This window comes from Ictalurus furcatus, chromosome 6 (assembly GCF_023375685.1).
Source record: "Ictalurus furcatus strain D&B chromosome 6, Billie_1.0, whole genome shotgun sequence".
NCBI lineage: Eukaryota > Metazoa > Chordata > Actinopteri > Siluriformes > Ictaluridae > Ictalurus > Ictalurus furcatus.
In genome coordinates, this window is record NC_071260.1 from 8,748,443 (window position 1) to 8,775,736 (window position 27,294).

Consider the following 27,294-nt stretch of genomic DNA (forward strand, 5'->3'; position numbering starts at 1 on the left):
TCCTGTAAAGTTTTCTGAACTGCAGCTCTTGTCCTGTTCAAGCATATTGTCAGTGTAGTCACTGTACTGCTTTAACAGATATATAGTCCCCTCCAAAACTATTGGAACGGCAAGGCCAATTCAATTGTTCATGCTATACACCAAAGACATTCAGGTTTGAGATCAAAAGATGGATATGAGATAAGAGTGTAGGATTTAGATGTGTAAAACATAGGACCTTTTGTATCCCAATTTTTAGGTGAGGAAAAGTATGAGAACCGATAGAGCTTGAAGTAAATTAAAGTAAATGACACTTAATGTTTGGTTACATATCCCATGCTTGCAATAACTACACCAAGCCTGTGACTCATTGACCTCACCAGATTGTTTTGTGTTGCTGTTTTGTGTTGTTGTTTGTTCTTTTGTGTTGCTTTTCCAGGATTTTACCGCAGCCTCTTTTAGTTGTTGTTTGTTTCAGGGCGTTTCTCCCTTCAGTCTCCTCTACAGGATGTGAAATGCTGCTCAGTTGGGTTAAGGTCTGGTATTTGACTTGTCCAGTCTATAGTCTTCCACTTTCCCCCGCTGATAAAGTCCTTTGAGTTGGCAGTGTGTTTTGGATTGTTCTACTGGCTATGCCCAATGTTTGTGCATTGCCTCTGATAGATTTTCCATAATTTCTCAGCTTCAAATTGGCTTGCTTTTCTCCCATCGACAGCTCTCTGATCTTTACATTGGCTTATCCTTTTTAACAATGAATGCAGTCTTCACAGGTGAAACTGAAGGCTAAAACCAAGAGCAGATGTTCAGAGCTATTTATAGTCAATCTAACAGGACACACCTGGGTAACATTTTCCAGTATTTTTGCTCGCCTACAAATTGGGTGGTTTGATTTAAAAATGTGCTATGTTCTATGTTGTTTAAGACATTACATATAATTACCAGGAAATAAAAGATGAAATCCTAAACTCTCTTCTCATATTCAAACCCAGATGCCTTCAATCTACAGCAAAGACAAATGAATTGACCTTGCCGTTTCAATAGTTTCGGAGGGGACTGTAAATATCATGATGCGCATTTGGTATCATGGAAGTATCTTGTTATATGTTTTTGACAAATTAGTCCTATTGGGTATCTCGGTTTTGTGTTTTCCTCCATGTAGCACACCTCCTAGTAGGCACATTAAATGTGCGGTGTGTTTAAAATTTCTTTAAAATCTAATAAGTCCCAGAAAGAGCGCTAAGGAAATGAAGACGTGCTTTCAAATTTTGCATGTCATCAAACTCTGTAATGCTTTAGATTTGGTAAAAATGTAATGGCTCATCTGAACACAGTAACGTTACTTTATTATGTAAATGTATGACACTTCTTACATTTATATACAATTACATGTTATAACCCCATTACAGTTACTGCTCTCATAAAAACACAATTACTTTTGTTTCTAAATATAGCATCAAACAACATATTTGATCAAAATGTTAATTTTAGTCAGTCATTTTGCTTTAGAATTTAACTGCCTTTAAAGTCCTACATTTATTACATTATTATAAACAATTTTATCTATTAACTTAGAGCATTTATATTTTTCCTTTAGATTTTATTTCTGCATTTTCATATATTTTATATTATTTATATGCATTTTTATTCTGTATATTATTTTTTTCTGCTTTTCATTGCATTTCTATTTTTTGTCCATTTTTCGAAAAAAAAAATTGACTACTTTTCGTACTTTCTGTTTTAGCATCACACTATAAAGCACACTGAGCTGCACTTTTAAACATACTAAAGGTGCTTTATTATTATTATTGTTGTTGTAGGAGTTCAGTTCCTGTGTACTGGGATGTTTTTCTTTTCCATTGCTTTCTGTCCTTTTTCACACTTCACTGAAGACTGTAGTCATTAAAGTTATTGGGAGGAAGCTGGTGAACCCTTAATTGTCCAGCATTGTTAAACACGCACAGTTGAACAGGAGTAAACAGGCTAAATGCACAAAGGGCGCCTTGCACATCGATCTGTATGTTCTGTTACTGAAGGAGTTTAACATGGAATAAAGGTGGTAGTCAAATCTACTCCTACAGTATGTGCAAGTGGTCTAACCGTATTGTTATCGATCTGTCTGTGGCTGAATATCGGCCGAAGCTCACCTGCAGCTATTATTTTTCTTCTCCGTTATCATTTTGTAATTCACCATGGCACAACACAGAACTGTCTAAACTGGTATTTGCATTTATAACGCAGGCTTGAGGCAAACCTGATTAGTGTGTCTTAAGAATGTTGCCATTACATGGCTTCCTTTTACAGAGAATTACAGTATGTGTGTGGCACCAACGCACCCTGATTGTTACATGCAATAAATGCAAATGTCATTAACACAGCACATCTGTACTGCATCATTAGTGGGGAGAAAGGAGTATTGGTGTAAAATAAATGAGCCAGTGAAAGGAGTTTATTGTACATAAGAGGCTTGATGCCGTGCATCGCATTTACATTTACATTTTTGCACCTATCCAAAGGTCTATTACAATTGAGGCAGGACACAATTAAGTAGGTGAGGGTTAACTTTAAATATATTGGCCAGAAGAATGATGGTACAGGCCAGTTAACCCTTGGGGTTCCCAAACTAGGTCTTGCTTGATTTACAAATAGGTTCATGAGAGAAACAAACAAACCCCTTTTTTGTTTTCATTTATTTATTTTGCAGATGAATATTATGAAGTACTGTTGTAAGTATTATATGCTTCAGAGAGTTTCTGTTGATTAACCATTCACACTAACATTTTGTAAATTAAACAACATGAAAAAGATCCAAACCATGTTAAAAATTACGTCCACTACATTTCAGTTCATTAAAGAATTGTGGCTGGAGAAAACTTAGGAATTATCCCAAAAGCTTGCAAATCCACAGGGGCAAAAAAAAAAAGAAAGAGGGGAAGCAAAGACGTCATTAGTTTGATTTGATTTCAGGCCAACAATCAATAAAACAAAATACATATATGGGACATCCTTAGCATTGGCATTTGTAATTTAAATAACAAAATGAAAAGTGTGTAAATGACGTATGTGTGCTAATATTTTGAAATGTTACTGGGACTCACATTCAAGCAATCCAAGTACGTGCTATGTTCGTGGTTTCTGCTCCCCGATTTGCTGCACTAGCAATAAACAGTCTGTACGGGATTTTCCTGAGGTTTTTTTTTTTTTGTAGATTGTTGTGTCCAAAAATGCTTCATTTTGCTGCAGCTTTTTAAAAAATTTGCGATGCAACATTTTTGGGTTTTTTGTGCGGGAAAAACTACGTGAATTGCCGAAATCGCAATTGCACAGAATTGTCTTTTGCAGTGACTACGTTTACATGGACAGCAGTAATCTAATTATTGACCTTAATCTGAGTAAGATAATAATGTGATTAAGGTGAGTCGCTTTTAGAATACTCCTGTCATGTTCCTGTTTTACATGTTTTAGAACATAATTAGATTAACAGCCCGCGTCATTACGTCACCGCGCCACGCCGTCCGACGTCCCTCCAGAATTTCACGTATCAACATACAGTTCATCTTCGTTATAGTACCGTATACAGTTTTGGGTGTTTTTATTTATTTTTTTTACGAACGCTTTAAGTGCAGTTAATTATTTGTCATGCTATACGTGCTAATAGACAACTGCTTGAAGTGGTGGGTGTGTCCCAAATCGCGTAGTTACCATCTATATAGTAGCCAAGATACATGTATTTTTCCCCACTACAGGCCTATAGTAGGAAAGTATGCGATTTGGGACACAGCCGAACTCTCTTGTTCGCCATAAAACGTAAAACTGCCGTGTGTGATCGTGTCCTGTCGCAAAATGCAGTGAAAACTCCCAAACGACGTTCATAATGTGATTAAGGTGTTTACATGTCTCTACTACATGTCCATAATGCGACTAAAACAGGAGTACTCCACCTGTCTTAATTAGATTATTGCTTACTTCAATTATGACCTTAATTAGATTAAGGTAAGAAAAAATTGCTGTTTACATGGTAGTTTCTTAATTAGAGTATGGTCTTAATCGGATTAAGAGTGGATTATTGTTGTCCATGTAAACGCAGCTAGTGATGATTGTTGGTACATGCGACCTTTTTAGCTGTACTCATGCTTGACACACGTGAACTGCAGAGGGCTTTGGCTGCATGCACGTTGTGATGATGTCAAATGATGTGTCTTGGCCCAGGTCTGCAGAAAACCTGCAGTAATTCTGAAAAATCACAAGCTCCTCCGAATATTGTGGAGTTTGCTTGATTCTGCGATATCTGCAAAATCCTGGAGGGACTGAATAAACAAGAGCAAATTTCTCTTTCCATCTTCCTTCATTAGTTCCTCAACACCATCTAGTGACTCAGACTCAAGAAAACACAAAGCTACGCAGAAAGTTATGGATTTGCAAGAGAGATGAAGTTAATGAAGGAAAACCAAAAAAACGCCAAGGCTAGGGAAAATTCGTCATATCCATAAAAGTTTGGGAACCGCTGAGTTAACTGCTAACAAGTGAGCAAATAATGAGTATCTCTAGCTGGTTAATTATATTTGTTTGAATGGCAAACCGAGATTGTCCTGCAGTGAGAATGATCTTCTGTTATAATCACATGAAGATGTGACGCAAGGTGATATTCTACCATAATAAAGAAATCTGATTAATTTATTCCATCTTCATTATGCTTTACTATTTTTATTATTTTTAATTGTGCATCTCACTACCCTATAGTATTGATTTTTAAAATGTATCTTATTTTTTATTGTTTTGGGGAGGAAATAAGACATTATATATATATATATATATATATATATAAGTTGTATATAAGTTATATATATATATAAGTTGTGTCCCAAATGAAGTACTATACACTTACACTATGCACATGTGTACTCTGCCGTCTAGTGTGTGGATTTTAGAACGGTAATATCATCTCAAATATATCACTAGTAGTTTTTTTTACTAACCGGAAGTATAAGCCGCTTCCTAGTCGACAACGCATGACGTCATACGCACGCTAGCATTAGCAGACACCCGAGTCACCGATAATGACTTTCTTCAGTTTACTTTCTGTCAGCGTTACCTTTTATTCCCAACATGAGGAAGAAAGTGTGTAACCTCCAAGTCTTCTAAGGCAGGGGTGCATTTTAAACACCGTGGAAATCAAACTGATGCACGAGGACAAACTTATGTTTATATCCAAAATTCTCCACTGTGTGTAATGGGCAGCGGAAACTGGTGCAAGCTGCTTAAAAGGTTTAGTTTAATTTAAGTTTATTGTCATTAAATGCTGTATTTGCGTGCTTGCAGTGTAAATTCTGTCATTTATTATAACGGAAGTGATGTGTTAGTAACGAGGCCGCGTTGCTGATCATGCGCTGTGTAGACGCACTGTGTGTGTATTGGGTACTTTTCTGTTTTGAACAAACAGTTGTGTAAAGTTTTGTCTTGTTTATATTTGTAATGCTCAGTTTGTGAATTTTATTTTAAATAAGCAAAAAAAGGTACCCACATACATCTGTGAGGTCATATCATGAGATTATTTTAACATTTAAAAAAAAAAAATTATTAATTCTAATTAATTAATGGCCATGTAGAATATCTGCACTTTATATTCACTATAGCATTTAATCACCATCTTATAAACGTTGCACCACTACAAAGTATCCATCACTAACATTAAAGTATCGGCACCCTAGGCTTTGTTTTGGGTCTCTCGTCCTCCACCCAACAAGAGCCGTAGGAGGAGAACCACCACCACAACACGCATTTTAACATAAAACAGACCAGAGTCACATGGTTCTTTATTCGTGTCAGGCCGAAGACTTTGAATAGAACTTTACTAATCGATATGATTATTAGACCTGCTATTATGTTATGATGTGCTTAAAGTGCTTGATTAGCTGAACCCTCAAAGCTGTTGCTATTGTTGTTGTTTTAATTATTTACTAACTTTTTTATGTGGTAGTTTAGTTTACTCCTTAATGACATCAGAATGGACTATTTTATAAGCAACATAGAATCTCAGACAAGTTTTGCATCATTCTGGGAAGTTTTATAAAAAGTACCACATTTTTCTCTACATTTTTTTAGGATGACTGACTTCTAGCAAATTTCGTTTCCTAATTCCAAACCACCATGTCACATGACTCCTAGTGTTCTTCCACATGATTTTATTTCAGTACAATTTGTGCTTTGGTAAAAAGTGGAATATGGACGACGAGGATTCATACATTGTTTCTATGTGCAATAATAATATTGTTGTCTGGTTTCTGTAGTTTACATGTTATAACCCCATTACAGTTACTGCTCTCATAAAAACACAATTACTTTTGTTTCTAAATATAGCATCAAACAACATATTTAATCAAAATGAATATTTTAGTCAGAGTTATTTTTATTCCTTTCTATTGCACGCTTTTTGATTGACGCGTGGACTCGCGCTCATTCAGTGAAGTTTAATGGAGACTCATTTGCTGTCAGGATGAGCCTTTATGTAAAATGGAAATACTGGCATGAATTTCTAACATTTGCAGATAAGGATATAAAGGTGAAAATTACATTCCTGGCTGAAGAAAACATGTCTGGAACACATTAAATAGCACACACCTCTGTCGCAGCATCTGACACGACAAGCCACGTTAATACACTTACGAGTTTGTTTGAAGTGCTTAATGTAAAACATTCTCCTGTTATGGATGACCGGGATCATGCACTTTTCCCAACAGCAGCTCACTCTGACCTCCGCTGTTTCTCAGATGTGTTTTATTCGTAGAAATGTGTTTTGCACCATTATGAAGTGACGTCATTGACGTGGGTTATCCACTGACCCAACTAATCCATAATGAAGTTCATTGTCGATTATTTTAATTGTCGATTTTTATAGATTTTCATCGATTAGTTTTTGCAGCCCTAGTCGATTTTAACACATTTTTCATGTTACTCAGAGGATGTAACTTATACCACGTGTACCATCTATTGTTAATGATTTTTGGGTAAACCTCATGATCATGATGAGCGTTGCCATAAGAAATTTTTCATGAAGTAACCTGGAGCTCAACTGGCCTTCAATTAGCACCCAGAACTTCAGACTTGTTCGTTGAAGCATTCCTAATGCTGGTTTCTGCACATTTTCACAGCTCACTGATGTCTCCAGGCTTTTTTTTTTCTCCTGCAGCATGTGGTCGCCCCAGTAGCCGATTAACTTAAATCCCCCTCTCCACCCACTCCTATGCATACAAGTCCACATCCACGCCTTTATGACATGAAGGAGTCAAGCCTGCAGGCGTTCTGAATGGTGCTATAGGAGAGCATGTAAGGCTGATCATCTCAGTCCTTCTGCATGACTACTTCTCCTATCCAGACACATCTTTGGATGAAAGGTACGCAGTTCCAGGACTTTGCCACAGCCTGGACACCATCGCAAACTAAACCGCAGGTGAATCTTGGCGTCATGATGAACTCGCATAGCCCGACTTGGTAATGGTTAGAGGTGCTGTTTATAAAAAAAAAGTGTAGTTTTTACTCTCATTCGTTCCACTTTATTATAGACTTCTTCTTGTGGAGAGGGCCTGAAAAGTCGACCCCTGCTGTGTGGAGATCAGCTACTGTATCCTGGAGCGCAGCTTGAAGGTGACAGGGTTGGATGAAGTACCTTTGGAAAGCGGTACTATTTCTTAACGACACTAGTGGTGGTGCTTACAGACTTTTTGAATAGTGTGCACAATCTAAACATCTTTGTGACACTGATCTCCGTATTTATTTCCTGTTTGCATATGAGATCGGCTTGCTTTTGAGCGAAGTTTCTATTTTGCTGTATATATGTGAGACACTGTGAAACTTTGTAGTGTTTTGACAGGGTGAGCTCGAGCATCAGATACCCATTGTCTCTGGTAATCTTTCTGGGGTCGTATGTGTTTAGGTTTATGGTGTGGCTGTTTATTTTTAAGGTGGGTGTGTGTGTGTCTTTGTGACTGAAGGATCAAAGATCTTTGGGCTTGGCTCACAGAACCCCAGGCATTCCTTTTTGTAATTTTTTTTTCCTTTTATTTGGATCATCCCCTAACCTTGCACAAGACAGATTTAGACAGCTGGGATTCGGTTGATGTTTCGATTTACTGACTACTACTGTATGACCTTCAAGCGATCTGTGTTTTATTAGAGGGCTAATAACAAATAACATCAGTAGCATTTTTTTAGGTTGTTTTGGGGTTTTTTGGTACTCATTGATAACGGTACAGATAATGAGTAAACAAATTATTATTAATCAGTCAGAGACATAATGGAATATTTTATTTTGCTGTTTGTGAATATTTTCTGCTTAGTTTCATGTTTAACATGTTTTATCAAGTCACTTGTGTTGCAGGAAGTTGCATGAGTTCCTTGCCTGGATCCTTTCACAGAGAAGAGTTTGCGGTCCGTTTTGATTTGATTTTCCATCTTTAATCGGGAAATATTTCTAATGTCAACTAGGCGTGCGTCATATAGTATCATCTGGTATCGAATATTGGTATTGGAGGATTTTTATGAATTATGGTATCGACCAATACGTAATACCAGTACAGGTATCGAAGCATCCCTAAATTTGCTCCTGATTTACAGAAAGTTCTGCAGAAGTTTAGTCGACTGAATCCTTCGCACAGCTCCACCATGCTTAATTTCCCCAGTCGTCGCAGAGCACACACTGTTCCTCCCACCATCTGCTTCTGTGTTCAGATTCATTTGTTCATCGCTATTGACCCTGAGGGCTTTCCAAAACATATGCACATGATACACTTTTGAAGAGCTGTGTGCTCATGTGGACTTCTGCTTCTGTTTCGTCTATATTTACATCTCTGCAGTTTAACCGTTGTCAGACGGTACAATAGAAAGTGGAGCGCGTCATTTCTTTTGACAGGAGAGAAAATGGATTGCTCACGTTCTCCTAGCTCATGAAGGGCATTGTGATTTCATTAGGCGAGTCGTACAGTATGTTTGGGGGGGGGATTGGACAGGCAGCCTTCACCTTCTTGCGTGTGTCATTCTGATAAAACGATGGGAAGAGTCAGCAATATGGAGGCTGTTTCCACCGATCCAGGAGAGGGACTATTACATATGAACATGAGTCATTGTTTGTTCTCACTTTCTAAACAACCTCCTGTCCGAGTCACTGCATACATCAGATATTTTAATGTCTAATATACAGGGTGTCTGCGAACTCAGGAACCGATGTGAGAAAAACTACATAGAATTAATTTTGTTTGTATTATTTACAACATATGCTCCGCATGTTCACCCTTATGCTCTACACATTTTCTCAGCCGCTGTTTCGCGTTATTTGTTTTTTTCCCGCCAAAACATTTGGATTGGTATATTCACATCTTCCCATTGGTTCCTGACTTTTCAACCACCCTGTAAATGCTTGATTTAAAGCTTATAAATGTGCTTAATTTTTAATAGAAGACTGGAGAATGCTTGATTTTTCATTTGTAAGTGGACTTTACATGGACCATGCAGTTAAAAAAAAAAAAAAAAAGTTCCCCCGTGTATATCACATCGTGTTGTGGCACCTTGAGTTCCCAGTAAGCCTCTTTAAACTAATCGTGCCACACTGGCAAACTCCTGCTTTCTAACATTATCATTACCATTAAGCCCAAATTCCAGTTCAACTCAAATTGGCTAGAAAATTGGCTTCCCGTCTGTGGGCTGAACACACAACACGATCTGCACGCAAGATATCAGTGTTGTCTTGACGTTCATGATTTCTTCCCACATACCTGTGTTGAAATGAAATGAAGACAAATGACAAACTGTCAGCATTTTAACACACACAAAAGCTAATACCAGTCCATGTGGTACTGATATCAACATCTTGGTTTAGTTAGAAGGTCCCAGAGCGGAAACCGCATTGTGATGGATCAGAAGCTTCACTGAAGTTCAGTCAGATCTTGTCATCATGCTTTCCTTTACTGAACTTAATCAAAGTTTGTTTGAATTAATCATCCAGTTTTGGCTGATTGATATCCGTAGACTCACAGCTCAGTAGGTGTTTATATATTATATATTTTAGATTGTGCCTGCTTGTGTGTGTGTGTGTGAGAGAGAGAGAGAGCTAATTAAACAAATGAAGCAGGGTGTGATTAATGCGATAATTCAGTTGGCTAATCGAGACCCTTTTACTGTAAGCCTCATCAATCTGGGTTACATGTTGAGCAGTGAACCAGCCATGGACTCGTGCTTGTGAAAGACAGGAGAGACGAGGAGAGCACATGAGAGTCAGTCATATGAACTCAGCTGACTTAAAGACTTTGGGAAGTGGGTGTGTATGTTTCCCTCCTAAAAGGGGCAGTTTTTGTATTTTTTCTTTTTTTTTTTCTTTTTCTTCTTCAATTTTCCTAGCTATGCTCATGAACGATGAAAGATCTGTTCAACCGGAAAAAAAAAATTACCTGCTTTAGGATATTGCTGACCTTCTAGTGTGCAAATTTTTTTCCCCCTAGAATTCATCTTAGCTGTGTTCAGCCTCCTGACCCCTACCTGACACTCAACAGAGGAAACAATACATTTGGAAGCAATTCGCCTCCTGTGCGCTTGTTGAACGAACACCCATGAGGAATGTATTTTTGTGTTAGACTCGGCTCCATGCTGTTCAGCTTCTCCACAACCTGCGATCATAGAATGTGTACATTTGACAGCATGATGCCATTTCAAAACAGCAGCCAATCTTTCCTTGCACTCTGCATTCATTAGTAGTACAGTGTGTAAGACCACACACACATCTATAGATTTTCAGGATTATACTATAATTCTAGGCTTGATGTAGTGTTAATAAGGGATAGATTAAATAACAGGAAAAAATGATTTAATATTAATAGTGGAATCTGCTTGTATTTCAGTTTCAGAGCAGAGTGAAGAGCTGGGGAAAACATCTTTGGATCAGGACCGGGGCCAAAGTGGCGGGCCATAGTTTTATGGTATGTACTGGTGTTTATCCAGCTATTTTAAGAAAACTAAGTTTTACTTCTAGTTCTGGAAAAATTGTTGAATTAAATGATCTTGTTCAAGTTCAGTTAATGAAACTTCACTTCAGTGCTTTCAGCTACTTGTGACCCTCAGTTTGGCATGAGAGGCTGTTTTTATAAGGCTGTAGTGCGTGTGTGTGTGTGTGTGTGTGTGTGTGTGTGTATGTGTGTGTATGTCTATGTCTGTCTGATTTTCTCCTAGGCCTGAGGTGACCTGATCACAGCCTTCATGTAAGCAAATATGAGTACATTATCAGATAACGCCTTCCGAACAGATTTAAACACAAATAGGAGGAGTACTTGTGGGTTTTTTGTTTTGTTTTGTGGGAGGTTTCAAGCAAGTAGTTAGATCTGAAGCTCACGTGACAAAGAAAGGTCAGATTAATTAAAATTGAATGATGCATTTACAGCATTCATTCACTCATCCTTATTATCTGCCTGGTCAGGGGTGCAGGCTACTAGACCAGGCTACAAGTTTGTTTATATTTTAAGGAAATAGAACCAACTCTATTTGTTAGAAAACGAAAACAAAAAAACAATTTGAGTGGGATTACAGTGGGATTAAACCTTCTGGTTTACGCCATACCCACTTTGGGTTTAAGTCTAAATACATGTACGAACAGTGTTTCCCACAGGTTGAGAATTTACTTGTGGTGGTGGTTGATGCGGCGCGGGGCGGTGCCGCTTCAGTAATAAACTGGTCAAGCAAAGGTTTATGAATAAACTATTTATTTAACAGATAACTACTCAAAATAAAGAACTATCTATATGTCCACATAAATAAATATTAGGAAATAAATAACTACATATTAAAAAACATTTTCAAAATATATTAAAAAAGAAAACGGACTCAGATTTTTGATGAACATGTCAGAATTAACTATTTCAAAATAAATAACTATTAACATTATGGATTACGTTTTCAAATGTGCCTATTTGCACAGTTGGCATTGCTTGCTGGAACATTTTATTTTCCTTGGCTTGGGAAAAAAAACTTTTCCAACGCCTGTCTGTTAGGGTATGGTTCAGGGGCAGGTCCACTGATGGAGATTCTGAGGCATGCAGCCAGGTGCTATACTTTCAACCTGTTTCTTAGGTCAGTTTTGTTCTGAAATAAAAACAAACTTGCATAACCATTTTGAATGCAATCATTTTGAAAATTTACGTGTTTTGCTGTCATGCATGGTTGAAAATCACTTACGTTAGAAAGCTGTTGTCTTAAGTTAACATTAGAGCTACGTCACTTTGCACAGAATGTTCAGTCCAGTGTCGAGACTAGCTCTACCATTACTAGAGAGCTAGCTAGCCAGACCAACTAACGTTACTTTACCTTTTGTAGGTTAAAATAATGTGTAGTGTTAATGTTTAATGTTAACACATTACGAAAAAGCATTCTTTTTTAGGCATCCAGTACACAAACTGCTAAGTGTGGTATTTTTATTATCAAGTTAGGAAAAAAGTTAACTTATAGTACCTCAGAAAAAGTTGCCGCTGCTAGTCAGTCTCCCATTGAATTTTGATTTACCAACTGAATCATTGTGTCACACATGCCTGACATGTGCATTATCTTGAGAAAGTGGGGGGAGTTGAAGGTCCGCTGGTTTGTGTTCATTATGAACTGACAGTTGCGCATCTTGATTGAAAAGAAAAATTGGAATTCAGATTTTATCTACCTGGGCGGGTCTTAATCTACCTGGGCAGGCAGCCCAAACAGAGCCTATGCTTGGGAAATATTGATGAATATTTTGAGCACTAAACAGACACACCCAGTGTCGTTGTGTTCTCTCCTAGTGTACATGTTCGAGCTCCTCTAAACAGTAATCTCTTTTTAAGATTAAGAGAGAGATATAATACTCGGCACGGTTATGACTATCAGAGTGATCATTATACATGCATCTGGTGCTGAACATGTGACTTTTCTACAACACCTCTAAGCCTCACTGAAATTCCTTCAGCCCTGTTCATCTGCGCATGCTTCTCCAGCAGCATTCCGAATTGTCTCATGATATTTTTTTCCAACATGTGCCTTTGCTAAAAACCCCTTTTTGCAGGTAACAAAGAGCACATTGACAGCAGGCAACACAGTCTTATTTGTGAGTGCCGGATTGCCTCAGAAAAGGCTGCGCTATTGCCCTATGCTATCTCCTCCGGGGTTCAGAGGTCACTCTAGTTGCATGTTTATAAACACAGTCGGCGAGAGCTCAGAGGAAGGCTCATAATTACGCCAATGTTTGAAACTGAAAGCCAGAACGCCACCTCACTTGCGTGTCTTTAATTTGCTTTAGCGCGTCGATCGGGAAGCCCACACAGAAGCTGGTGTAAGTACTACACATGAGACACTGAGGCACGAGAATCCCATTGAAGTGGCGCCGTTCATGTTTTAGGGGCACGTTTTCAAACAGCATGTGATCTAGATTAGCTGTTCTAGTGACGCGTGAAAGATCTATCGTCTGCTTTGAAGTGTAATAAAGAAATATTTAGGCAGCGATCTTTTCATCATAGCTTAGAAATAGACTGTTTGAGGATATTGCTGACCTTAAAGTGTGTGAAAGTTTTTTTTTTACGCCCCCAGGACTAACGACGTGATTGTCTGATTGAGTCTTGAGTAATAGCAATTTCACAGAAAATTTAATCTTAAATGTGATGTAGTTATAAGAATGAAGAGCTCTGTGTTGCATCTGTATTGCTCTAAGAGAATCTGTTCTTCTGAAATGAGAATGCTGAAGATTGGCATCTCTGCTGCACCGTTACCTTCTATGCCGCTGATCCTTGAAAGAATGGAAAAACAGCGGTGTTTCATTCAAGACACCGTCAGCTTCTTTCGCTCCTAATCCCTTAGCGCACGTGCATTTATTTCTGTATGTGAAGGCTGTGATGGAAACCTCTCTCTCTCTCTCTCTCTCTCTCTCTCTCTCTCTCTCTCTCTCTCCTGCACAATGCATTCTTTTTGTAAACAGCACTTCTCCATTGCAGTGTCCTCTTTCTGTCATAAGATTCTCCCACAAAAAAATAGCAACATCTGTTTCTCAGGCTGTAGTCTTTTCTGCTACTTCTGTCACTCACGCCTCTTTTATTGTGACCCCATCCCCAACATCAGGCTGTTGTAAGTTTGTCAACATCTGTCTATCATCTTTGCTCATAAAGCTCGTTCATACTTTGGGTTCTGCTTCATTTCCAGATCAGAACCTTTTTGTTTTTGTAGTTTTTTTTTTTACTCAATCTAAGGCAATATAATAATCAGCTGCAGATACGAATCCAGTAAAGTCCTCGATGTATGTTTATTAAAACTGTCTACCCTGTTTGAATTTATGGTGTTCTGGTTGTTTGGTGCTATTCAAATTGCCAGAGGCTGGCCGGAATATTATTATTTATTTATTTGTTTGTTTGCTTGTTTGTTTGTTTGTTTAAATGCACTGATGTTCCACTCATTTCCTGAAACAGCATGTTAAATTCAAACTGCAAAGCATAATTTTTGGTAATTAGCTTGCTAATACTTGAGCAGTCCATACAGGATTTAGCAGAATTTTTTTGTGGTTGTTGCTGCCAAAAATGCTTGATTTTTCTCCCTTTATTTTTTTCTTCAAAATGTTTTTTTTTTTTTTTTGTGCTTTGTGCTTTTATGGGAGGAAAACTATTTTAATTGATGAAATCGCAAATGCACAAAATTATTTTTCACCGTCTTTCACAGTAATGTTTGTGGGTTAATGATTAGCTGTATTCATGTCTGAACTTTTAGCTGTATTCATGTCTGATGCACATGAATTGAAGAGGCTGAGTTGAGCTTTGGCTGAATGTGCATTGCGATGACGTCACATGGCGCATCTTTACCCAAATCTTCGCTAAATCTGCGTTAAATTTGTCAGCCCCTCTGAATATTGCGGAGTTTGCTTGATTTTGCATTAATTTCCGCGATCGCAAAATTGCTAAATCCTGGAGGAACTGTTTGAGCTGCCTCACTTTACCTTGCACCTTGCAATGTGTGTATTTCAAATCCCTTTGTACGAAAGCTCTTCAGCATCCTTGCTTTGTTATTACTCCAAGACAAAAGATGACATTCTGTCACCATCTGACCTCTGTCTCTGAAACAAAAGAAAATGTCTCTGAAACATTAGGAAAATGTGTGTACTAACCTCTCTGGAATTGTGTCATTACTCATGGTCTCATCATTTAATAAAAGAGATTATATTTTGCATGCTACATGAAAGCAATTTTTATTTATTTTTATTATCTTTTATGTATTTGCAGTGGTCTCGAAGTGAAGAGACGATGAGAGTTCACGTGCACACCAAGTTTTGCTTTCTCTGTGTCTTCACCCTCCTGTTCCATCAGTGCACTCACTGTCATGAAAGCGGCCATCACCACCACCACCACCATCACAGTAATGGTCATGGTCATGACCATGACCACGACCACGTCCATGACGACCACCAGATATCAAGGGAGTCTTACTTGAGTCCACCAGATCACCCAGTGCCCGAGAACCAGAAAGAAGCAGCAGAGCATGAGCAGCAGTTCTACATCCAGCAGCTATTTCGCCGCTATGGCCAGCAGAACCGACTTGACTTCCGAGGCTTCCAGAACCTGCTGCTGAGCCTGGGGTTAGGCGAGGTGCGAGTGGTGGAGCTGGATCATGACAACCTAGGCCATGACCACGTGGCCCATCTGGACCTTCTGGAAGTGCAGGAAGGACTGCATTCGCATTCAGCTGGTCACACACACTCACATCCAAAGCATTCCCATCACAACCACCGCCATCACTCCCATGGAGAGGCTGATGGAAGCTCTTGTAGCCCCAGTCTCACTGCAGTATCCAGACCTACTGTAGAGAGCAAGCCTCATGGACGGAAGGGCAAGGATGGTGACCACGATTATGACCACCATGTACATGATCATAAACCTGAGCATGGAAATAATCAGACTCTCAGTGTTGATCATGACCACATGCATAACAGTCACGAACACTCAGATGGTCACTTACATGACCCCGATCATGAACAGGACAATACTCAGACTGAAACACCTGACCATGACCATACACAGGACAGTCACGAGCACTCACATGTTCACTTGCATGACCACATGAAGCAACGAACCAATGAGCGTACACAGGAAACCAATGACCTTTCTGGACCCTCTTTAGACAACACCTTCCCCAGTAGCCATGACGATAAGAGACAGCCTCATCGCCATGGCCATCATCACCATAAACACCCCCACCCTCACCACTACCATCATACTCCAAACAACACAGACCAGATGAAGCCTACACAAACAGCCTCGGCATCCCTTCAGCTTAGAAATTCTGAGGCACTCACTCTCCAGCCCTCCAGTCTGCCTCCTACCTCAATGCCTAAGAGGACAAGGAGGCCACAAAAGGGTAAAGGACAGCGTGGACGAAGCAGAATGCCCAACTCTACCCTAAGCTCTGTGGTGGATGATAACTATCATGATCATGACCACCATTTGCACCATCAAGGACAGACCAGCAAAGAAAAACGTGCAGTACCAGAAGAGTTGACGAACCCAAACTCATCTTTGGCTGGTCAGTTTGAGGACATGCCTCACCAACACGAGGAGGTAGCTCACTCTTATTATCTCATTATTTCTGCAAACTCTTAAATCATGTTGAATCGTGCCTTACTCTTTGTCCTCATCTTGTCTTTCAGTGTCTAAATCTCACCCAGCTGCTACACCACTATGGCCTGAGTCCCGACTCGCTCATTTCCCCAGCACAGTTCACCTACCTGTGTCCCGCCCTACTCTATCAGATAGACAGTCGCCTCTGCATCCGCCATTACCATCAGGTCGACGTTCAAGAAGCACCTCAGAACTCAGGTACAAGCGTGGGTTAATAAAGTCACCAAAGTCCTCATTATTTCATGCTTTAGGGCTGTATCAAATGGCACCACACTCCCACACACACGCATCGACATTGACGGTAACACGTCAGCTTAAGCTGCTTCAGGTTTCGGAATTTTTTCCTCAGATAATACATGCAAACTAAAACTCCTCAGGAGTCCGTGCCAAGTTTCTAATGCACCATTTTACTACATTGGTAATTCAAGTGTCGAACCGGTACTATACTGTACGGTCATAATGTGATAGCTTTGCTGATATCTGAGCCGAGTGACAGAATCTGGGAAGCCAAACAAACGTGTAGTTAACAGTTTTACCTCAGCGCATAACCACATTTACATTTCTCTCAGGAATTTGTTTTTATTTTAAAAAAAAATGGGTGTTATCTAAATTAACCCTTTTATACTTAAATTATTTATGTGCATAGCCAGATTCTTTACATTTTCTTTGTTTTCCTCCATTAAACTGCATAATATATGAAGTTTGATTCTGTTTAAATATCTAAATATCAGATAGTACAAAGTAAATGGATTGTCCATGAGTAAAGGCTGAAAGTAAAAGGCTAAAAGTAAAAGGCTAAAACAGTATGCCTGAAATAATAATAATAATAATTAATAATAATAATAATTAGATTAAAAGAATAATTATTTTGAAAATCTTCCAATCTCCAAAATCTAAAATATGTAATGCTGAAGACATAAAGTTGAGAAATTATCAATTTGATAATTTTTTTTTATGTTTTCAGTTAAATCTGGCAAAAACATTTTTTTTAAACTTAATTTAAAAAAATCTCTTTTAATGTAGAATGTTAGTACATTTTGAAAACAGCAAATAGTATAGAGAGCTACATTACATTATTTCAGGTGAATTACATTTATACTATTATATTATAAATATATTTTCCTAAGAGATGTATGTATGTATGTATGTATGTATGTATGTATGTATATATACAAATCTAAAAAAAAAAAAAGGAACAAATTGTCAAAATGACTGAGGGAATCTAATTTTATATGATGTGCGAGAGTTCAGTGTGAATGATCTGTTTGTTTTTGGCTGTGTCTTCCCTGAGGAAAGATTCGCCTATGTGGGTGTGAACACTGGAGACTTCTTACATCTGCAGAAAAAAAGACATTAATACTGAAACTGTAGCAGATATTCTTGTGTTTAGATGCTGAAGCAGAAACTCCAAAGTGGACCTGAACTCCTCGAAGCCAGTTGTATAGATACAACCTAAAGTCTGTTTTACATTGTGCGATCTTTTTGGCACACTCTGAGACCCGAAATGAAACCATGGCCCAATTCTATAACATACTGCCTGATAATGTTTTCTTCTGAATAGTTTCTGAATGTTAGTATGTTCTGTGGACGTCAGCTCAATGTGAGCTCATGCATAAAACTGGCTTGCATTAACAGAAACAGCGCCAGGTCCAGAGAAATGATGCTGAAGAAGAGGAATGAATGCCGGTTCTTCATTGTGTGCTTTACTTAATACAGAAACAGGGAAATGTAATTCATCCACCATTTCCATCTCTCACATGCTGTCACCATTCAGCAATCGCGTACACATTGTTCTTCATCGCCACTATTGTATTTTTAGCTGTCTGGTGAATTTTGTGTCATCCTGTGCTGTCCTCCTATGGATACCGAGTGCTGTAGCAATGTTTACCAGTCCCTCCAGAGTCACAGAAATTAATGCAAAATCAAGGAAACTCTGCAATATTCGGAAGAGCTTGCAATTTCTCTAACTTACCGCAGATTTTCCCAGCTTTATTTATTCAAAGTTTTATAATTGACCGTCAATTCATGTGAAGCACCGTGATACTTTAAAAAAAAAAAAAAAAAAAATTGTATTCAGTATATTTCTTCCTAATCCATTAAAAAGACCTAGATAAACCAGTGACTCACACTGATAACTAGGCCAGCACATGATTAATTAATTGACATGTGTACTAGTCATTAGAAGTGGGGAGAAATGTGTGTGTGTGTGTCTGTGAGGGAGAGAGAGAGAGACTGACACGAGTGTGAGGGTGCTATTTATTAGGCCTATATAATTAGCGTGTGGTCTCTGTGCGTGATTGCTTTTTCCTCCAGAGACAGCGTGCACTTCTCCTAAACGAGCGTGGATCGTTTATAAGTTTATAGTCTGTAATTTTCTGCTATTCCCTTCAGAGAAATACAGTTTTAGCAAAAAAAAAGTGCTAATTGCATTTTTTTTTTTTAATGATTCCACATATTAATATGGTTAACTGTAATTAAAAATATCGCAATGTGGAGTCACACAGTGATCAGTGTTCTTTTTTCTTCTTCTTTTTTTTCCCTTAACATTTATCCCAAAATTAGGAAATCTGTACATGAGGTGCCACAATAAATACTGTGTTGGATTCAGGCATTTTAGTAAAATTGATGAATTAATTATGACCTTGTGCAATTTTTTCAGAGGAACAGGATTTGCAGTTGTTATAAACAGTACCGCCCAATGAAAAAAAAAACAAAACAATAAAAAGTCTCCTCAATGTACGACCTCTAAAACTTTTAAATAACTCTCATTAAAATACAATTAAAGTGATTGCCTAATTAAGCTAATTAAGTAAATTTTTGCTTAGTCTATTACCACACCAGCATATCTAATCAGGGTTTCCATTGTGAAGTTAATGCATATTTTCTTGTGTGTAACCTCACGGTCTACCTTAGTCTGTACTTAGGATGCTTTCACACCTAGTGGTCTGAATCAGAGAGATTCGTATTCGATTTTTAATTTAGTTTGCTATTTGATTTGGTTTGTTTTTATGTTACACATAGGGCTTTTAGGGCTGAAAGCAGCCATGTAAAACTCTTGCATTGATTGGTTAAAATTTTGTGGAGTGTAGAAATCTCAAAAAGTACACAGAACCCAGAGCCTTTTCATTTTGTGTGTCAAATCCATCTCTTTCTCTCTCTCTCTCTTTCTGACTGTGTTCATCAGTCCAGATATCCAGACCACATATGGAATTTGTGCAGTGCGACAGCACTGTTCTTTGTCTCATTTTGGGCCCCACGACTCAGTTGAGTAGATCACATCAACAAAAAATACTGCACATAACCCCAAACGCACATGTTTGGTTCACTTCCTGCAGTTTAGGATAAGCGATATAGAAAATGCAAGGATAGGTGGATAGGTCTCTAATGGTTAGATGGTTTAGACATGATTCCCTTCCATGTTCATTAAGCTCCGCCCCCAGGATCTACGGTGCCCTGTAGAGTCTATATAAAATGGCTGACAAAATGGCAAGCAAACATTCTGGACAGGAAGTCATTTTTCCAAATTGTTTTTGTCACTGATTTAATACACTTTTACTAACACTTTTTAATCATGTTCTACTTATCTCTCAGGTTATTTGCACAAGTAACAGACTAAAAAAAATCGACTGTTGCACCTTTTATGTTCTGTCATTCATTCACACTGCGTCGAGCTGATCTAATTTACACTTTAGCAGCACTGAGTACTTGCTCTTGTTGTTGCAGTATGGATCTGGGTGTGGAGCTTTGTGTCCATCACCGTGATCAGCCTGCTGTCCCTGCTGGGCGTCGTGCTGGTGCCCATCCTCAATCAGTCCTGCTTCAAGTTCCTGCTCACCTTTCTGGTGGCTCTAGCAGTGGGCACGCTGAGCGGCGATGCCCTCCTCCATCTGCTGCCTCACGTAAGACCAAATTCAACTTGATGAGGCTGAGTGACGTGTTTAACAACCTCTGATTGCATGTGTACTGCGTGTTATTGGGCATTGCGATAGAGCTTGAGGATTGTACTTTGTCAGTTCATGCGTTTATTTTTATTTATTTATTTATTTATTTTACATATTCTGTTTTGTCTTCTAGTCTCAAGGAAACCATGACCACAGTCACGGTGAGCATGAACATGGAGACGAGGACACAGATTTGCTCACGGAGTTTGACGGTGTGTGGAAGGGTCTGACGGCACTGGCAGGAATCTACCTCCTGTTCATCATCGAGCACTGCATCAGGATGGTCAAGCATTACAAAGACCATGGGGTACGAGGCTGTTTCAGACAGGACAGTGACTGCTGAGTAGGGCTGGGTCAGCGCTATTCAGATCCACTTCCGAGTGGCCAAATGGGAATATCATGTGGGTTGTGAGGTCTGAGACAGAATAGCGAATCAGAGAAAGACTGAAAGATAGTAGAGTAGAAACACAAAATAGTACACATTGATATGTCATGCACAAGCACATCCTAGTACTAGTAGTGTGCAAGTACTGACTGAACAAGTGTTCCAGTATAATCTTTGGCTTCAGGATAATCACACTGAGCGTTCTAATGTGTTTAGCTAACATTAGCTTAATTGGTGATCTAATCGAGAGGGGGAAAAAAATAAAAACAAAGACTAAGTGGAATTTATCCAAGTCAGGCATGATCGCATTGATTTGAATAAAATGTTGGTATTGCTCACTCATGATTATTTTCTGTTTGCCATTGTAGTAAATATAATATGATTGATTAACAGACAAACTCACATGGGCCATTTATAGATTGATTGACGGACAGTTGGTTGAAATAGCCTGGTTTAGGATACGGTATTAAATCTGAAAACTATCTAGAAACTGATAACAACCATGACACCACAATGCAGGTATTTTAGAACAGAAAGGAAAGAAAGTATAGAAAAGGGAGCGTTTTTAAAATTTTATATATATATATATATATATATATATATATATATATATATATATATATATATATATATATATATATGTATATATATATATATATATGTATATATATATATATATATATATATATATATATAAAAATTTAAAAAACGCTCCCTTTTCTATTTCCCTTTCCAAAAAAAAATATATATATATATTTTTTGGCTCTGAAGTGGTTTTCTCTGTGCAGGGTGGCTTCAGTCGGAGGAAAAAGAGAGGCGAGGATGGGAAAATCGGCAAGAAGCTGTCAGATCACAAACTAAACAGGCACTCAGATGCGGAGTGGGTGCATTTAAAACGTTTAGATGATGGTAAGTCACTTATCAGGCCACTTTTGGAAAAAGGTGATTTAGATTTGCAGCATTTAGCAGACACTCTTCTAGAAAAGTGCTCATTTAAGTGCTTAGTGAAGAGGCAGGTCTACAGGCTGTGTTTAAAGACAGCCAGTGACTCAGCTGTTCAGACACTACCTGATATCTAAAGGTTTTTTTTTTTTTTGTTTGTTTGTTTTTTTGGGCTGGCGTTCAAAATCAACTTTTCCGCAATCAGCTTCCCAGAGCGACACTCCGATGATAGAACCGCAGCCTCCAGATTCTCCCAGCAAGACTCCGCTGGCCACCACAGACTCGGAGCATACTGTGGCCATTGAGGAAACAAGCAAGAACGAAAAAACGAAGAAGCAAGGCCACGGCCACTCACATCATGGCCACTGCCATTCGGAGAAGGACATGAAAGATGCCGGCATCGCTAGCATAGCCTGGATGGTTATCATGGGAGATGGCATGCACAACTTCAGTGATGGCTTGGCTATAGGTAAGGAGTCTAGAACTTTCTATGTGCTTAGACAATAAACAATCACAAAAACAATAATCAGCACAAATGGCCACCATAATGATGTCATATTAATAAAAAGATGTGATGAAGAATGATGGAAACTAGAGGTGAATAAATGCTAAAAAATGACAATAGTTTGTTATTTCTGCATTACATGATATATATCATGATATATAGGTTTTGTGAACAAACATCAGCAAAGCAGTAGCACTGAATTACAAATTATTTAATTCTTGTTTACAAAAATATACTATTTAGCACTGAATTGGAGAGTAATTGTAATAATTATAATTTTAATATCTAATCTGCTTCTGATCAGAGTTTTTCATTTCTATAAAAATACTGTCAGTATAATATAGATATAGTGATAAATTGTATCACAATACACTTTTCTGACATCGTAGGTAACGTCTTGAACAACAGCGAGGTTGAATGCTCGATTCTGATTGGTCAGAAGGTGTGCGTTATTCTCATATGATGTGCTATAATATGAACAATAAACGAAAAATTATAATCGTTGGCAAATCGCTGTGGACTTGACACATTCCAGACCATGCTGTTATACAAAACAATTCACTATTCTGCGTATCGTGCCACATCACACCCCTCGATGTGCATTATTTTCGTATAACAGCATGCTCTCGGAGTGTGTTATCCCTTACATATTGTCCAGTCATGATACAAATTAATTTATAATAACAGGCAATTCTGACTATGAGTTCATCTCTCCAGCACTTTTTATTTCATGGTCAGTCTTTTCTTTACATTATCACCCACTTCAGAATATTTACTAGAATACCAGAACAGTTGTGGGAAATGTGTAGTAATTAACAAATTCTTCTAACAACTAGAACTTTGTGGACATTTACAAAATATAGAAACCTACCTATATATCAGAGCTGTATTCTGTATTTCAGGTGCTGCATTCAGTGCCAACATTACAGGGGGCATCAGTACATCTGTTGCTGTCTTCTGCCATGAATTACCTCATGAACTGGGTAGGTCATTTTTCCCAAATAATGCAAACGTTGACTTGGTTGTAACTGCTTTATTTGTCAGAAACTGAAATACACCCCATGTCATTCTTCCACAACATACTGAATATTACCATTTAAGTGGTAACTTTGTGTCGATCGTGCATCTATCCATCCTTAATGACTGACAACTGAGAAGAACTCTTTTCCTATTGTCTTTTATGCGTTACTCATCTTTGTTACAATTTTCAGTGAATAAAAGCAAGATTTTAGATTTCTAATATCAGGCCAGTGTTGTATTTCAAGTTAGCATTTACATTGACATTTACAGTGTTTAGCAGACATCCTTATCCAGAGCGACTTAAAGAAGTGCTTTGCACATCCTCATGCTAGTTCACTAGGTCAAGCATTAAGAGTACCATCAGTCGAAAAACCCTGCTGGGAAAGCTAGTACAGCAAGAAAAGAAGACACAAGGTCAAGGGATTTTTAATAGATTAAATCATTCATAATTCGCATGCTTGGTGAAGTGGTAAGTCTTTAGTCTTGGATTGAAGACGGTTCAGTGACACAGCTGTTCGGGCAGCCAGGGAAGTGCATCCCACCACCTGGGTGCCAGAACAGAGAAGTGTCTTGATGCACGTCTTCCTTGTTCCTTGTAGCATGATTCGTGTACTCACTTGCTTAACTTTTCTGCACCTGGAGGATGAAACGTGATACTCATCTGGAAAATGTTATGGTATTTTAAGTAGCACAAAGCTTTTCTTCAAAACTTTCTGCCGTTGTCATGGTGGTTGTCATGAGCGTGTCTCAAATAAGATCTAGAAGATGCAGAAGACATGTAACAATCATGACAGGTTTATTATTGCTAGGGTTGTTACGGTTTCATGGTTAGTTATGGTGTATGATCCGATGCTTACTTCACCATTGACTTTTTAAATAAAATACAGGTTAAAATCCTTTGATTAGTCTACCCATTCATTTGTTAAAAAAAATAAAATAAATAAATTAAAAAATAAAATAATTAAATTATTTATTTTTTGATCAAGTTCTTTTCTCCAGTGGTTCTCATGCCTTTATTGTACGGCTGCAACTTCCCAAAAAGTTAACACCGACCTCCCTCTGGACTCGCCCTAAATCACACTACAGCAACTTCTGCTTTCTCCACACAGGGGACTCGACTGCAAGGAAAACCCTGTGTCTGTGTAATCACAGCTATCAAACACACAGAAGCGCATCGTGTTGCTGACCAGAACCATGCGAAACATATCTACAGTGGATATAAAAAGTCTACACACCCCTGTTAAAATGGCAGGTTTTTTGTGAAGAAAAAGACAGACACTAAGATAAATCATGTCGGGTGTTTTCCTACCTGTAATGCAAAATTGCAACGTAAAATACAAATAAAGTGAAAAACAATTTAAAAAATAAAATTGGGGTGGGGGGGTTGTGGTTGGACGTACAATAGCCTAGTTGCATAAGTGTGCACACCCCTAAACTAATACTTTATGTTGAAGCATCTTTTGATTTCATTACACTAGTCAGTCTTTTTGGGTACAGTGAGGAAAAGAAGTATTTGATCCCCTGCTGATTTTGTACGTTTGCCCACTGACAAAGAAATGATCAGTCTATAATTTTAATGGTAGGTTTATTTGAACAGTGAGAGACAGTATAACAACAAGAAAATACAGAAAAAAACGCATGTCAAAAATGTCATGAATTGATTTGCATTTTAATGAGGGAAATAAGTATTTGACCCCCTCTCAATCAGAAAGATTTCTGGCTCCCAGGTGTCTTTTATACAGGTAACGAGCTGAGATTAGGAGCACACTCTTAAAGGGAGTGCTCCTAATCTCAGCATGTTACCTGTATAAAAGACACCTGTCCACAGAAGCAATCAATCAATCAGATTCCAAACTCTCCACCATGGCCAAGACCAAAGAGCTCTCCAAGGATGTCAGGGACAAGATTGTAGACCTACACAATTCTGGAATGGGCTACAAGACCATTGCCAAGCAGCTTGGTGAGAAGGTGACAACAGTTGGTGCGATTATTCGCAAATGGAAGAAACACAAAAGAACTGTCAATCTCCCTCGGCCTGGGGCTCCATGCAAGATCTCACCTCGTGGAGTTGCAATGATCATGAGAACAGTGAGGAATCAGCCCAGAACTACATGGGAGGATCTTGTCAATGATCTCAAGGCAGCTGGGACCATAGTCACCAAGAAAACAATTGGTAACACACTACGCTGTGAAGGACTGAAATCCTGCAGCGCCCGCAAGGTCCCCCTGCTCAAGAAAGCACATATACATGCCCGTCTGAAGTTTGCCAATAAACATCTGAATGATTCAGAGGACAACTGGGTGAAAGTGTTGTGGTCAGATGAGACCAAAATGGAGCTCTTTGGCATCAACTCAACTCGCTGTGTTTGGAGGAGGAGGAATGCTGCCTGTGACCCCAAGAACACCATCCCCACCGTCAAACATGGAGGTGGAAACATTATGCTTTGGGGGTGTTTTTCTGCTAAGGGGACAGGACAACTTCACCGCATCAAAGGGACGATGGATGGGGCCATGTACCGTCAAATCTTGGGTGAGAACCTCCTTCCCTCAGCCAGGGCATTGAAAATGGGTCGTGGATGGGTATTCCAGCATGACAATGACCCAAAACACACGGCCAAGGCAACCAAGGAGTGGCTCAAGAAGAAGCACATTTTAAGGTCCTGGAGTGGCCTAGCCAGTCTCCAGACTTTAATCCCATAGAAAATCTGTGGAGGGAGCTGAAGGTTCGAGTTGCCAAACGTCAGCCTTGAAACCTTAATGGCTTGGAGAAGATCTGCAAAGAGGAGTGGGACAAAATCCCTCCTGAGATGTGTGCAAACCTGGTGGCCAACTACAAGAAACGTCTGACCTCTGTGATTGCCAACAAGGGTTTTGCCACCAAGTACTAAGTCATGTTTTGCAGAGGGGTCAAATACATATTTCCCTCATTAAAATGCAAATCAATTTATAACATTTTTGACATGCGTTTTTCTTGATTTTTTTTTGTTGTTATTCTGTCGCTCACTGTTCAAATAAATCTACCATTAAAATAATAGACTGATCATTTCTTTGTCAGTGGGCAAACGTACAAAATCAGCAGGGGATCAAATACTTTTTTCCCTCACTGTAAGAGTCTATCAGTATGGCACATATTGACTTGGCAATATTTTCTCATTCTTTCTTGCAAAAGCATTCTAAATCCATTGGATTTAAAAAGGCATCTCCTGTGCACAGCCCGCTTCAGGTCACCCCACAAATTTTTAGCTGGATTCAGGTCTGGGATCTGGCTAGGTCATTCAAAAACATTGATGATCTTGTAGTTAAGACGTTTCTTTGTTGATTTGGATGTATGCTTTGGGTCATTGTTGTGCTGAAAGGTGAAATTCCTTTTCATCTTCAGCTTACTAGCAGACACTTGAAGGTTTTGTACTAAAATCGACTGGCATTTGTAGCTATTCATGATTCCCTCCACCTTGATAAAAGCCCCTGTTCTGGCTACAAAGAAGCAGCCCTAAAGCATCTACTTGTAGTAAAAATCAAGAATAATGTTCACAGAGAAATAAATTTGAGAAAGGTAGTCTGAGGTAGTGGCCTCAGACTTCTGGACCCTGCTGTATTTTAGTATAAGCAAGGTTAAGCTGGCTTTAAGGATGCTGCCAGTCAGTATGAATCACTCCTAGTGCAGCCGGATCTTTTGTGCCTTCCTGCAACAATACTATGCTGCAATATTTCTCCTGCTTGTGTGAGTAATTGCTTTTCATTTCCAGTGATGCCTCTCGCATCCCAAAGCGATCGATCACCTCATCCCAGACATCAGCTGGGGAACAGAGACATTCCATCTATCTCTCTGTGTATGTCTGCCTCCTTTCATGTTTAAGTGGAAGGAAAACAAACAGTAAC

General features: G+C 38.7%; 1 protein-coding gene across 8 annotated transcripts in view; it reads left to right on the forward strand.

Annotated features, from left to right (window-relative positions):
• slc39a10 (solute carrier family 39 member 10) overlaps positions 1-27,294 on the forward strand; it is a 41,294-nt gene that overhangs the window by 10,463 nt on the left and 3,537 nt on the right. For 2 of the 8 annotated variants that reach the window (XM_053626436.1, XM_053626432.1), the window contains exons 2-9: positions 10,860-10,937; positions 15,231-16,562; positions 16,652-16,820; positions 20,346-20,521; positions 20,697-20,870; positions 21,737-21,857; positions 22,096-22,359; positions 23,298-23,378. In XM_053626436.1, coding sequence (XP_053482411.1) covers positions 10,935-10,937; positions 15,231-16,562; positions 16,652-16,820; positions 20,346-20,521; positions 20,697-20,870; positions 21,737-21,857; positions 22,096-22,359; positions 23,298-23,378 — 2,320 coding nt within the window. In that variant the 5' untranslated portion in view covers positions 10,860-10,934. The other 6 variants (XM_053626433.1, XM_053626431.1, XM_053626437.1 and 3 more) reach the window with 6 other exon arrangements.